This window comes from Brassica napus, chromosome C9, assembly GCF_020379485.1.
Source record: "Brassica napus cultivar Da-Ae chromosome C9, Da-Ae, whole genome shotgun sequence".
Taxonomy (NCBI): domain Eukaryota; kingdom Viridiplantae; phylum Streptophyta; class Magnoliopsida; order Brassicales; family Brassicaceae; genus Brassica; species Brassica napus.
Window position 1 is genome coordinate 58,339,592 of NC_063452.1, and position 14,884 is coordinate 58,354,475.

At 33.8% G+C, this 14,884-nt stretch overlaps 1 protein-coding gene across 1 annotated transcript; it reads left to right on the forward strand.

Moving 5' to 3' along the window:
* Nucleotides 1–4,482: 4,482 nt before the first annotated feature.
* Nucleotides 4,483–7,432, forward strand: LOC106416747 (cinnamoyl-CoA reductase-like SNL6). Its single transcript, XM_013857657.3, has 5 exons — nucleotides 4,483–5,031; nucleotides 5,180–5,361; nucleotides 6,411–6,608; nucleotides 6,702–6,855; nucleotides 7,028–7,432. Exons 1-5 carry the CDS (start codon nucleotides 4,776–4,778, stop codon nucleotides 7,342–7,344), a joined length of 1,107 nt encoding a protein of 368 aa, XP_013713111.1. The 5' UTR covers nucleotides 4,483–4,775; the 3' UTR covers nucleotides 7,345–7,432.
* Nucleotides 7,433–14,884: the final 7,452 nt, after the last annotated feature.

A 14,884-nucleotide genomic window follows, 5' to 3' on the forward strand; every position in this document is an offset into this window, starting at 1 on the left:
TTGCTAGAGAGTATAATTTTTAGACTATAGTTTATATAAGGTGCTCTAGAATTCTTTGAAATAGAATTTAGATGACATACACAAGTACCACATAGGATAGAAGTTTTTTTAATTTTTACAAAATTAAAAAAAATCCTCAGTTAGTATATAGGGATATATATATAAACCTGAGGTGATAAGGTTCGTCAAATTAAAAAAATGCGAATTTGTTTGACCATCTCAGCTACCAATCGTAATTTCGTAGTCAGAGCGTATAAAAGTTGGCCCAAAAGCAATTTTTTTTTTCCAAAAGCAAATTTTGACCTAGTATTCGTCTGGCATCTTCGTTTTTTTCCTCACTCGTTATAATTGTTTGACCTATATAGGGCTTAGGAAGTTGACGATAACAGTAATCAACCGATAGTACATGCTTATTATATGTTTAGACTGTGATATAAGTGTATGATTCAGTTCCGTACGAGATCATGTATACTGTGGATAAACATTAGAACATATATATCCATCACTATTGTAAATGGTGCTATTAGGTTTACTTATTATGTCATCCGACAACAATTAATTTCCTTATTATAACGGTGAAACTTATCGTGGAATAGCTTTAATGATTTAATGAGCAGTAGATTTTGCCTTTTTCCTTTTGGCCTTACGAGACCTTCTGAGCAAGAGCAATATTTGGTCCTTTAAAAGACAAAAGAAATAGTGACTCGTTAAGTGATAAGACTTGGTGACAAACTGACAATATGACCACGGATGTGGCAGCCCAGTTGGTTTAAGCGCAGGCGTTGGTGTTGTTGCGCTCCTGGGTTCGATCCACCGTAGGAGGAGTGTCCAGGGCCTTAACCGGTACAGACGCATGCTGGCTCCGGGCCTAAGGGGAGGGAGTAGAGCCGAAGGCCCGAACCCACCACCTGGTTAAACAAAAAAAAAAAAAACTGACAATATGTAGCACGATTATTTCACTTGCGTCAAAATAGGATGTCATAGATAGGGTTCATTGGTTTAAACCACGAGAGGTTTGTGAGATTTGACATTTTCGTCCAGGTATTTCACTATATATTTCTTACGCTTTTTGAACAATTAGGTTTTATCAGTAATCCATAGAGTAACAAGAGTTGGTGAAAAACTGAAAATGTGATGTATCATGAGTTTACTTGCGCTTAAAACAAGAGTCACAAACAAAATCCGTGAACGCCCTATAATAATACGTAGATTAATAATATTCTCTCCGTTTCAAAATAATATATTTTAGAATTTTCACATTTATTAAGAAACACGTAAAATTTTGACAATAAATACATTGTTTTCTGTGTTTAGCTATTTCCTATGATTTTTAATTAATCAAAGTTTAGTAAATACAATTAATATCTTTGAAATTTACAATTTGTTATTATTACATACATTAAAAAAATAAATATGGGTCTTTTATAAAAAAATTTCTCAAACTTGGATCATTCTGAATCGGATGGAATATATAACAAACGTGTATTTAGTATTTACCGTCACCAAATACAAAAAAAATTGTAAACAAGAAAATAATGGGTCAAAATTTTATTTGTTTTAAATAAAAGAGAGGAGTGTTCTTTTATGCTTTGGCATCATAGTAAACACACTAGCAATTTACCCAAATGATAATATCTTAGTATTTTTAATGTAGCTTAGACCATCTCTAATGTATTTTGATATATTCTCCTCTAAAATAGAAGATTTTTATAATAGATATGGAATTTGTTCCAATGTATTACCTTATAATAGCAATTTTCAAAATATAGAGTAGAAAATAAAGATTGTTATTTCTTGCTCTAAATATAGAGGAAAAAATAACAATCTCTATTTTAGAAGAAAAAATAGCAATGAATTGAAGTGAAATTGATTCCAAACACTATAATAAAGACAAAAATAACAATGGGTTTAAGATGTTCAGAATCGAAAGTTTGGTTAATTTGTCTTGGTCCAATTATCTGCCATATTTTCCAACTTGTTTGACCGTAATCATGAATCTAATGATCGGTTTGGACAGAAACCAAGTGGATGCAAACCAGTCATAAAATACGGCATGGTCAATTTTAATCTAAAGCCACTACTACTAATAATTAATTTCGTTTACTTTTAAGTTTTAACGTGTTTTTACTTTTAATATATTTAATTATTGTAACGTATATGACTAAAATTTATAATGCTAATGCGAATAAAAGTCCTAAAACAAAAGTATCTTTTCCAAACTTCTATATTACAAATGTACAACTAGGATCTTGTTTACCACATGCTCCAATATAATTACATAGCTTGGAAAACTAGAAAACATAATTTGGCAGCTTGAAAACTGGTAGTTAGTCTCTGCATAAACTTTATTTACAAAAAGTGAAGGAAAAAATACACTTCAGTAAAATTAAAGATATCAATTTTGTTTGTTAATAATAAGTAATTTAATTTTTATGAACATTAATAGTGAAATCTATTAAAACTATATTAGATGCTCCATTATTTTTCTTAATATACATGCACATAATATCATTTATATCTTCTATATATTAAAAGAGAAACATTTTCATTTAAAGTGTTCATATTATGTATACAATAATTTGAAAATGAATACACTAACGTGCTATGTATAAAGAATTTCGCAGCCAAACTCTACATAAATATGTTCACACTATATATTATTTTACGTTTTTTCAATATAAAAGTCAGATGCATGGTTCTACAAATTATACAAAGGTTCTACTTAAAAATAAATGTGCAAAAATTCACTAATGTCTAGGCTTATTTTATTTTTACTTAATTTATATTTTAAGAATTTTATCTTTCATGTGTTATTAAAAAATATATTTTAATGTTAATTAACTGTATCAATCTCCTTAATATATATTTTATACATACATGTAAAGGTGGGCACGAATCAGATATATGTGGTTTTGGAGGTATTCGTGATCCGATCCATTTTGTCCGAGTAATTAATCATCCGAATTGATCAGTAAAAATAAATAAATAAATAAAAATATAAATAATACAAAAAAAAAATTATTACAAAATAAAAAAATTATTTACTTTTTTGAATACTAATAACTACTTTAGTAAATTTAGTAAATAAAAATATAGTAAAACTTATATAAAATATATTATTTGTATAACTTATATATATAATTTATTAAATATATGTATATATAGCATATAACGAAGCAGAACAGATATTTGTTTCTAAAAATATTTATATTTGTGATTTGCTTCGTTTTCTAAGGATATTGCATATTAGTATTCGCTTTGCTTCGGAAAGTTACGAATATCCGGATTTTTTGTTAGAAGCGAAAAGGATAACAAATGGGGGAATTTCATGTTTACCATTTTCATGTTATCATTATTTATTTTTACCATCATTAAAGGGACATTTTCAAAAATATCTTCTTCGTTAAATGGAAAAAGACTCTTATACTCTTCTTCTCTATATATATAACAAATAATTTTTTAAATAAAAATAATAATTTTTTAAAAAAATTTCTAATTATACTTTTCAAATTTAAACTTTTTTATAAACTTATTTTTTATTTTTTTCGATTTTGTTTTTTCAAAAATTCTTTTTGAAAATAAAAAATTATGTTTGAAACTATTTCTTTAAAAAAAATATATTTTTAAGTATTTATTTACATATTTATTAGAATCCTAAATTTTACATTCCAAAAACCATATTCCTCAACTCTAAAGTCTAAGTCCAAATTAGTTAACCCTAAGGGTATAAATATCTTTTATCCTTCATTAAAAGTGAAAGTAAAAGTGGTTAGTGTAAACATGAAAAATGATACTATGAATATGATATTTTTGCCAATTTTCCATAACAAATCGAATCAAAATTTATGGATATTTTTTCTCGCTCTACATACATGTGCACATTGATGTGAGCACTTATATAACTAAATATTCACTACAAGTAAGGATTCTAATTCTTTTGGAATCTAGATTATTATTTTTTAATATTTCTTTTCACCATCGACCAAATTCTAATGAAACGATTTGTATTAAAAAAAAAATTCTTTTTCTTCAATTATTATCTAGATTTGATTTGGTTTTTCATGCTTTTATAATATGAAACCATTAGTTCGACATTAGGACTGTCTAAAATTCATATAACATGAAACCAAACAAATAATAATAGATTTTGGTTATCATCGAAAAATTGAAAACCTCAAGCATTTTAACTGAATAAGCAAAATAAATATTGATTCAGAATGGTAGTTATATTTTAGTAAATTAAAAACTAAAAAAACTATCCTAAAACTGAACCGATATCAAGATTAAACAGACTAGTGTCTTCTTATCTTAAAAAAATAACGAAATTAATAATTTGATTTTGCTTAAGGCGCGGGTTAGTAAAACATATGAAACCCAAAATCTAATACTATATCAAGCAGATGTAGGTTTTTATTTTCTAACGTGTTTATTAATGGCGAAGATACATAGTTAATGTTAATGGGATCGTATACATACGGAGGCCGTTTTTTACGTATTTAAAAAGTGTTGACAAGAAAATAAATAGGAAAGCCGTTGTAAAGCTGAAGCCGAGCCGATAAGCTGCTTTCTAGTACACTTGTCTTTCTTTCTTGGAAGCATAGATCGTGTGTTGTGTAACGCGGCCTCTGGCTCTTGCTATATATATCGTCTTTCTCATTTCTCAATCCTCTGTGTACCTCTCTCTCTCTACCCTCTCTGAACTAATAAGAAGCAAAGTCAGCGAACAAAGAAGTTAAAAAGAATCTTCGCTTGTTTGCTTTTTTGAACTCACGACTATGAGGATTGTACGTGCTTCGGAGAACTTCTCTGCGGAGCTGAAGGAGTTCCTCTGCGCCGCTGTGCAGAGGAGGAGAGACGACGACGGGTTCCGCGGGTCAGGAGGTGGTAAATCGAGAAATGCGATGGATCTTGATCCCGACGGTGGAAACAGGTTGGTTTGTGTTACCGGCGGCGTTTCGTACCTTGGTCGCGCCATTGTTAAGCGGCTTCTTGTTCATGGCTACACCGTGAGAATCGTCATCGACTGCGAAGGTAATTGATTATGTTTGCTACTTTACTAATTATAGATTAATCAATTAATGATATTTATAAAATGACTTAAAATTAAATGAAAGTAGATTTTCTAAAAGTTGGTTTTCAAGTTCTTGATTTTCTTCCACAATTATGATGAAAAATGCAGAGGACAAAGAGAAAGTTAGCGAGATGGAAGCTGACGCTGAAACGGCATCGTTTAGTAATAGGATAACGTCGGTAGTCTCGCGGTTAACAGAGATAGAGAGTTTGGTTAAAGCGTTCGACGGTTGTGCTGGCGTTTTTCACACCGCAGCATTTGTCGATCCAGCAGGAATCGCTGGTTATTCGGTACGTTTTAATATCATACACTTAATGCATAAAGCACATTTATGTATATCATCAGCTTTTTGTTTACACGTATGTGTGTACACACATTCATCACATGGAATGTACATGACATATTACGTTCTAATTTAAAGCTCTTCGTAGCCATGAAAAGTTGCATATAAACATGGAATGATTATATGTGTGTTTTGTTCGCCACTCAAATAACGTTTTTTTTTGCTCTGTCTAAACACAATCTAATGTGGTGTACGTGTCATGTGTGAATATGAGAATGTGTCAAAAGGCTTGTTTCTAGAACACTTTTTGAGTGGCTCTGCTTTCTTGTTAATGAAGTGGTTATGAGTTGAGGTTGGTGCTTAGAAAGTGTACCTTAGTTTTTCTGAATGTTTGTTGAGTAGCCTACTTATTTTCAACCATAAAATTCAATGGCCTTTGAAAATATCACAATTCATCATCAACCAATTAACGTTGAAAGAGTTGATAGCTCTTTGCTACCAACATAAATAAGATCTTCAGTTGATAGCTCCCTGCATTGTGAAATCTAAGCGCTTCTCTTTTGAATAGATGCCACTTTATTTGAGATTTTTTTTTTTAGTGATTTCACTTTTTTTGATATTGTCATTATGAAATATTCAACCTCAACCATCTGATTTAGGAAGAGTATATACTGCTTAGTTGACATTTATGAAATTTTTACACTTCTAGATTGAGTGTAGTAGGTTCCACTTGTTTTGACAGTTTAACTGTGACATCCCTCTCAGACCTACTGATAAGGACATATATCTACTAATCAGGTTTATGTGTGAGTTCGACTATGATGTGTTTGTGACCCATACCTTATATCTATGGCACTATTCACTGAAACGTATACGAGCCAAGATCATTGATTCAGTAAATATAATTCTTACAAAAACAAAACTGGACCTACCAATTTTTGTAAATTTACAAACTGAGTTTCACTCTTTTTTTTTTTCAAATTTATCCAACTCTGTCTTAATTACTCGTTCTAACAAAACGTATCCAACTCATTTTCATTTATTCATGTTTTGTAGAAATCAATGGCTGAATTAGAAGCAAAAGTGAGTGAGAATGTAACAGAAGCATGTACAAGAACAGGGTCAGTGAGAAAATGTGTCTTCACATCATCTCTCTTAGCATGCGCTTTGCAAGAAAATTTCTATAACGACCTTGATCACTCTGTTATCAATGAAGAAAGCTGGAGCGATGAACAATTCTGCATCAATAATAAGGTAAATAAATGATTTCATCCGTTTTATTATCTATATATATGATAATGCTTTTGATCCACCAATTAACAAGTCCCTCTTAAAATAATTCCACAGCTTTGGTATGCACTTGGAAAACTGAAGGCTGAGAAAGCTGCGTGGAGGATCGCAGATTCAAAAGGATTAAAGCTTGCCACTATATGTCCTGCTCTTATAACTGGTCCTGACTTCTTCCATCGTAACTCCACTTCAACTTTGGCTTATCTCAAAGGTAAATCATATAATGAATGTGAATCCAAAACTGAATAACCGTCCAATAATTATAAATATATTCAAACAACTAGTAATGGCATGTGTACGTAGTTCACGGGTGGTCCATATAAATGAGGGGACAAAGACAGCTAATAAGATTTTGACTTTTTTTTCATTTTATATAAATGCAGGAGCAAAAGAGATGTATAGCAACGGGTTACTAGCGACTATGGATGTGAACAGGTTGGCTAAAGCTCACGTACGTTTATGGGAAGGTCTGGGTGATAAAACCGCCTTTGGTAGATACATTTGTTTCGACACCATTCTCTCAAAAGATGGCGCTGAAAAGCTTGCTAAAGATATTGGTGTTCAAGTCGAAAAGATTTGCGGCAGTAGCAGCGATTCAAACGCAAACGCAGAAACTTCTACTCGTAATTTAAAAATATCAGATAAAAAGCTTTTTGATCTCATGTCAAGAACTCTAAGAAGTTGCTATCATGAAAGTTAGCTAACAATTAAAATGAGCAGTTTTAAGATAGCTATGTTATGTTTGCTCTTGTTATTTTCTTCTTTTTATATCATGCTTCATTTCTTAATTTAGTTTCTCTCTATAATCATTAGAATAATTATTTAATGTACGAATGCGTTTTCTTTTATGTGGAGGGAGGTTGTTATAAAGGGCGGTAGAGTTGGTATTCATCGAAACTTTATAAAATTATTAGATTTTTCAATTAAAAATTCAGGTAGCTACAACAAGTCAAAAACGAGCAGATAAAGCCGTTTTGCATGCATTTGCTTCTATTTATTTATTAAAGAAGTATATTTGCTTCTTTTTTTTTCTTGAAAATTAAGTATATTTGCTTTTCATCCTGTGATTATGTGAATCATTGAAAACTAAGAATCTCTATATGTTTAGTTTTCTGATAACTCAACATTTTTATGTTGTAAGAACTAATAATAGGTTTGCCAAAAAAAAACTAATAATAGCTCCTTCGCCCACAACAAGCAAATGAAGCAATTGAGCTGTTCAAACCAGGGACCTATGGTAACATGTGTCATCATATAATCAGTGATAATTAGAAGGGGCCATATGATTAGCTGAAGAAGACTGATGTGTGCGTAGCCAGACAGCAAAGCGACTTGCCTCTCTCTTTTTTTTTCTCGTCAACAAAAAGCATCTCACTTGCGGAGTTGACAGTCTCAGAATCGAATGCACGTGCAAAGTGCCAAAGTCTTTCGTAGGAGTAGAAAAAGTCACTCCAAAGGCAGCAACACCAGAGGGGAAAAGCGTGAACGACGCTGCTATTTTTACGTTTGAAAGGCACGGAAAATCATAAATACTAGTACTTCTAAATTTAATTAAAATGCTTCAAAATCAAACCAAAAAATAGTACTGTACTTAACATAAAAAACTCTGAAGTTGCGTAAATATTACTCGCATCAATTCTGTAATAACTTCATTCATAAATGCATCACTGAAACGTATAAACTTAAATACTACTCGTACTGTCACTTTTTTTCATGGCACTCTTATAGTTATACCCATCATTGAACGCAACCTAATTATGTGCATACTTTAAGATACTTTTGGTCATCGATTTAGTAATGAAATGTTCAGATTTCTTTAACAGTCACTCACGGTAAAAATAAATAAATCTTTCTCAAATGGGTATTTGTTGTCCTCTTTTGTTAGTGTTAATTAAAAACTTAAAATGCATGGAAACGAAAGCAGTTTACAAAAAAAAAAAAAAAAAAAAATGCATGGAAAGCAACACAAATTGGGCCGAGTTCCCATGAGATGATTCTCTCTGTCTTCGGGACTCATCGAACACCAAGCTCCGATATTTCCTATAAATTCGTTCAGAAGCTTGTTGTTACACAATTCAAACCGGCTTATAATATGTGAAAAATATCGATTTGCTTTAATTAATTAAAATAAAAGAAAAATGTTAAGAGTTGAAACTGATTTGACAAATAATGACCATATGTAAATCGTTATCGAGCAAGTCACACTCTTTTATTTTCCTCGTGGTTACTCAATCCTCAAGGAATCTCAATCTCTACATTATCATCAATCAGAAGGTTCAGCCGTTCTGACCAATAAAAACTTCAAACTATGCGTAAAATTATTGGATTATACGTACTAACTACTACGTATTAACTATTATTCATATATTATATACATTGTACACGTATAGTCGAATTATTTACAATAATATATATGTAAATATATTGATATTTTAATGCGCAAACACGAATATTCTTTTATTTTTTATTTTTTTTTAAAAAAAATTCATTCAGGCAAAAAAACTTATTTACATCAAGTGCATCTGTTTTTGATTATATACTCCTATCCATAATCAATGAAAAAATAATTCTATCTCCTCCTTATGATGGGTCTGAAATAAGTCTTGTGCCAAACCAAGTTCTCAGCCCCTTCTCCAAATATTCCTGGTCATGTGCTTTTACTGTCAAAAGTTGGAACCGAATAGTTTTATCAACAAGTTTACTCAACAATCTCGCATCTCTCGGCTGCTCTCCATGCCTCCTTGCATTTCTCTCCCACCATATATTGTGAAGAGCAGCTTGAAAAGAGTATCTTAGGAGGAACATCTCCGTAGCTGGATAGGCCGAACCAGATATCTCCACTATATCATCCCACACTGCAGTGAATCTCTCCTTTAGAATTCCTTTGACTAGACATTCCCACACAACAAACGAATATGGGCAGCTGAAAAACAGATGTTGACAAGTCTCTTGAACTTCATGACAAAGAACACACTCAGTGTTTATCAATGCATTCCAAGCTTGCATTTTATCTCCTGTTTGCATCCTATTTCTCATTGAAATCCATGTCATAAAAGAGTACTTTGGAGTGGCCTGAGAAAACCACACTCCACGACTCCAAGCACATACTCCTCTTCTTATTCTCAACTGCATCCATATCTTTTTTGATGAGAATTTAGCCACATATTTATCTTCTGCACTTCTCCACAGTGGGACATCATCCATGTCTTGTATACTCCCACTTCTCAGCTTGTCAATCTCATCCTCTATCTCATTTAAAATTCTCACTCGATGTCTTCTTCGTCTATGATTCCTCAGAACATCTGCTACTGTTGTTGTATTCTCTATACCCATGGCAATAAATCCTCGATCACCCATTACCTCCTTTAAACAGCCAAGCTTACACCATGTTTCATACCAAAAAGATGTGTGCTTCCCTTTCCCAGCCTCCTTTTTAATAAAATCTCTTGCAAGCTCCCTCATTTTTAATAGCTTCTTCCACATCTACGATCCCAAACTTGTATTCAAAGAGGTCGACCAGAAAGATCCCTTCCTTATCAAACAACAGTGGACCCATTTTACCCAAAGCGAAGATCTAGACGAAGATAATCTCCATATGAGCTTCAAACAATGGACTTTATTCACTTCTTTGAGAGATCTTATTCCCAAACCACCCTCATTCTTAGGAAAACACAAGTCTTTCCAACTGACCTTCGCTTTTGTAGTTTTTAAGTCTGGTCCTGACCATAAGAAAGCCGCACACAAACGCTCTATCTCCTTTAAACAACTGCTTGGCAATCTGAAAGCTTCTAGCCAGAAGTTTGTTAAGCTCATTATAACATAGTTGATCAATTGAAGTCGACCAGCATGTGAGAGAAATCGACCCGTCCAGGAGCTCATCCTCTTCTTTACCTTCTCTACTAAAGGTAAATAATCACTAACGGTTATTCTCCTTATAAGCAGAGGAAGACCTAAGTATCGAACCAGCAGTTTCCCCGAAGCAAACGGGAAGCTGGTGAGAATATTTGATTCATGCGTCTCCATAATACCAGCAATAAAGAGAGTAGACTTTTCTAAGCTGATCTTTAAACCCGACATTCCTGCAAACTCTTCAAAAATTCTGAGAATGCCTTCAATTGATCGCTTAGTTCCATCTGTGAAGACCAATAAGTCATCAGCGAAGCACAGATGTGTTAACAAAATATTCTGGCACCGGGGATGATAGCCTATTTCCTTCCTCTCTGCAGCCTTGTCAAGCATTTGCGACAAAACATTCATGTACACAACAAACAGATAAGGAGACAGAGCACACCCTTGCCTCAATCCTCTTTTGCTCTGAAAAAACCCAGCTAACTCCCCATTGACTTGCACAGAGAAGGATGGAGTACACACACAGAGCTCAATCCAGTGTATAAACTGCTCCGGCATATCAAAAGCTCTCAATGTATTCAAAAGAAAAGGCCAGTGTACAGAGTCAAAGGCTTTTGCTGTATCAATCTTCATTGCACATCTTGGTGATATATCCTCTCTATGATAATCTTTGACTATTTCAGTAGCTAATAGGAGGTTCTCTACCAGCAACCTATCTTTCACAAACGCCGACTGATTATAAGAGATGCATTGAGGGAGTGTACCTTTAAGTCGATTTGCAATGATTTTTTAGATGACTTTGTAGAGGACATTACAGCAGGAGATGGGTCTATAGTCTCTCATTTCCATTGCTTCAACCTTCTTTGGAATGAGAGCTATAATTGTAGTGTTTAGACCTTTAGGCAGAAAACTTTTGCTGAAAAAGGAACGCACTGTTGTAGTGAAATCTTTTTGAGATGATGCTCCAAGATGCCTTAAAAAATTCTGCAGTGAATCCATCAGGCCCCGGCGATTTCCCACTTGACATTTTGAAGAGAACATCTCTAATCTCTGCATCAGTTACCGGTTTAATGAGTTCATTCTTCTCTTCTTCACTACATCGAAACCGGATAATCCTCTGCATTTCTTTCACTGATCTCCCTTGTAAACCTTCTGGAACAAAAGCTAAGAACTCCGAAAAGAACCGCTCTGCTTCTTGCTTAATATCCTCTTGAGTGTTTACCAACTGTCCTGAAAGACATCTGATTTCTCTAATAGTATTTTTTGTCTCCCTTATTTTGACTGCATTGTGGAATACTTTGTTATTCTTATCCCCCACTTGTAGCCAATGGAGTTTTGATCTCTGTTACAACAATTTTTTTTCAATAGTCGAGATTCTTTGCCATCTTTCTGCTGCTTGTAACTCTCTTTGAATATTAAACTGCGTAGGCTGCTTTAAAGTTTCTTCCTGTTTCTCACATAGTTCCTGATACGCTTTTTTGATTTTCTTCGTTAGATTTCCTAATTTTTTCTTACTAAGCGAACGTATCAGCTGTTTAAGGGCTTTTATGTTTTTGAGAATCGAAAGAACACGAATATTCTTATCAGTGTGATATATATATTCGATCTAAAATTATAATTAGACACGATCACGTCACCGTATCATTGAAAAAAGCTCTTCGTTAGTCACGGCCAGACATTATCATATGACAAGATCACTGAAAAATGAGGACATTATTTTAGAATAAACATTCATTAGTAGTAAATGAGATACAAGAGGAGATTATGTAATATTCCATCAGTTTTATAAAGTTACATAGAGAAAATTTTTATTTTAAATTTTTTTTTTTTTTACATTTTTAATGCATGTTTTATGAACTAATTCACTACAAGAAAACATATTTTTTACTAGGGCAGTATTCGTTGTAAATTCGTCGTAAACGGGGTGTTACGACGAATTAACGTCGAAAGACGTTTCGTTGTTAAACGTCCGTCGTAACGGAGGTTTCGTCGTAAACGACTCGTTACGTTTACGACGAAATATATTCCTCGTAAAGCGCAGGGAAAGGATTCATCGTAAACGCCACATAAGACTTCGTCGTAAAGCCCACGTAATTATTTCGATGTAAAGCAAACGTAAATACTTTCGTTGTAAATCACTCGTAAACATTTCGATGTAAAATCCTCGTAAATATTTCGATGTTAATCACTCGTAAACATTCGATGTAAACTCCATGTAATGTTTACGAGGAGTTTACATCGTTTCTTATTATATTATTATTAATTAGTATATAATAGATTTTAATTTATATTTAATATTCAGAATTTAAAATAATTTAAATTTTAAAACAAAATATGAAATTGGAAAACATATTTTTAAAAAGTCATACAATAATATTTAAATTCATAATACAAACAGAAAAAAAAACTACATATTGTCGAAGTAGTTGGTGGGGTTGCTCGGCTGTTGACGGGTTGGATCGGACTCTTGGGGATCTCGTGGTGGCATTCCAAGAGCGGCTCGTCTCTCACTCAACATTCTCTGCATAACCGGGTTTCCCACGGCCATCACGTCTAGCAAATCCTCAAGAGAGTCTAAACGAACCTGCTGGCTATCCATTTGAGACTTCTGGCTATCCATTTGAGCCTTCATCTGAGCAGTCTCTTCATCCCGTCTCGAAGTGTATGACGAAGTTGCCCTTGCAACTTCGTTAACAGAGCCTATACCGACTATCCATCCCTTCTTTTTAGGAGCCACCTATAAAATCAAAACATATATTAATATAGTTAATTATGTTAAAATATTTAAAATAATGTAAACTAAAATTTTAAGTTACCTCTTCGAAGATTCTGTCGACCTCTTGGGTGGACAATGTGACTGGTAATCCATCGGGAGACTCCTGGGTTAGTTGCGTCTCCCGTTCTTCAATCCGACCAGCCACTGTTTGGAAGAGTTTCTCAGATGCAGGATCCACAAAAACTCCGTCGGATGTGGCGTGAGTCATCTTGAATAGGTCAGACAGAGAAGGTAAGACTCCCGTCTTCTCGAACTACAAAAAAAAATTAAATTAAATATTATAAATTATATTAATTGAATATTTTAAAATATATATTTAAAACAAAACTTACAGCTTCTAGACGGACTCCTGCATGAGGTTTTTGTCCGGTTCTGTGAAGCATGGGCAAATGACCATCTTTATCCTTCGTCCTTCGAGAAGCCGAGCACGAATTGGCCTTTCTGATCGAAGAGGGGTGCTCCCAATAGGCGATGAGGCCATCCCACACATCCGTCGTGAGCTCAGTGGGCTTTCCCTCATACCCGTAGATCTCCCACTTGTCCTTCCAATCAGAGACTGTGTTGCAGAGGCGTATCTTTGCCTTTGCAACGAATTCCGCCTTCACCCTCTCGGTGATTCCCAAAGACCAATGCCACTTTTGCTGAAACATAAAAATTTAAAAAAATTACAATTAATAATAATATTAAAAATATATATATATATATATATATATATATATATTTAAAAGTGAAAATTTAATTAAATTTAAAAATCTTACCGCAAAACATTTAAACCACGTGATCTTAACGTGATTTGGTGTCTTGCTCCAGTTCGGGTATGCCCCGTCGTAGTAACCCTTAATCGTCGCCGAAACGCTCCGGCTAACACGGTTGTTAGCCCCAAACCTGAAAAAAAAAACAATTTAACCGTTACAAAATAAAAATTAATTAAATTTTAAAGTAATAAAAATTAATAACTTACCAATAAGTTCCTCGGGGTCTATCGGGGTCTAGAACATCCAAACCCTCCCGTCCAGGCTGGGCAAGCAAATCCTCCACCGTATATCTCGCGAAGGGAGCATATGAAGGCACACGCAAATCCGGATGAACTGCACCTTCTGGGACAGGCTCAGGTGCAGCCGCTGGAGGAGGAGGTGGAGGCATCTGCGGTGGAAGAGGAGGACTCGAAAAAACTCTCTGAGAAGTCTGAGAGTCTGGAACTGCATCGGAAGACGATGGACCGGAAGAAGATGTACCGGAACCATCGCCAAACAACTGGGCATAAGTAGGTGCTGCTGGTTTCCTTCTAGGAGCCATCTAAAAAAAATTTAAATAAATTTAATCAATTATGACGACATAATTAAAAAATTATTCCGTTACCTAACTAATCACCTAAACTATAGGATTCCGTCATCTAACTAATCACCTAAACTAATTATCTAAATAATCACCTAAACTAATTACCTAACTAATTAATAACCTAAACTAACTTTAAAAAAAAAAAAAAAAAAGAGGGAAGAGAATGTACCTTAGGGAGAGGAGAGGAGTTTAGGAGGAATGGACGAGGCAGCCTCGTCTCGGCGTCCCAATATATAAAAAATGTTTCGTCGTAAACGCGACGTAACATTACGACGAA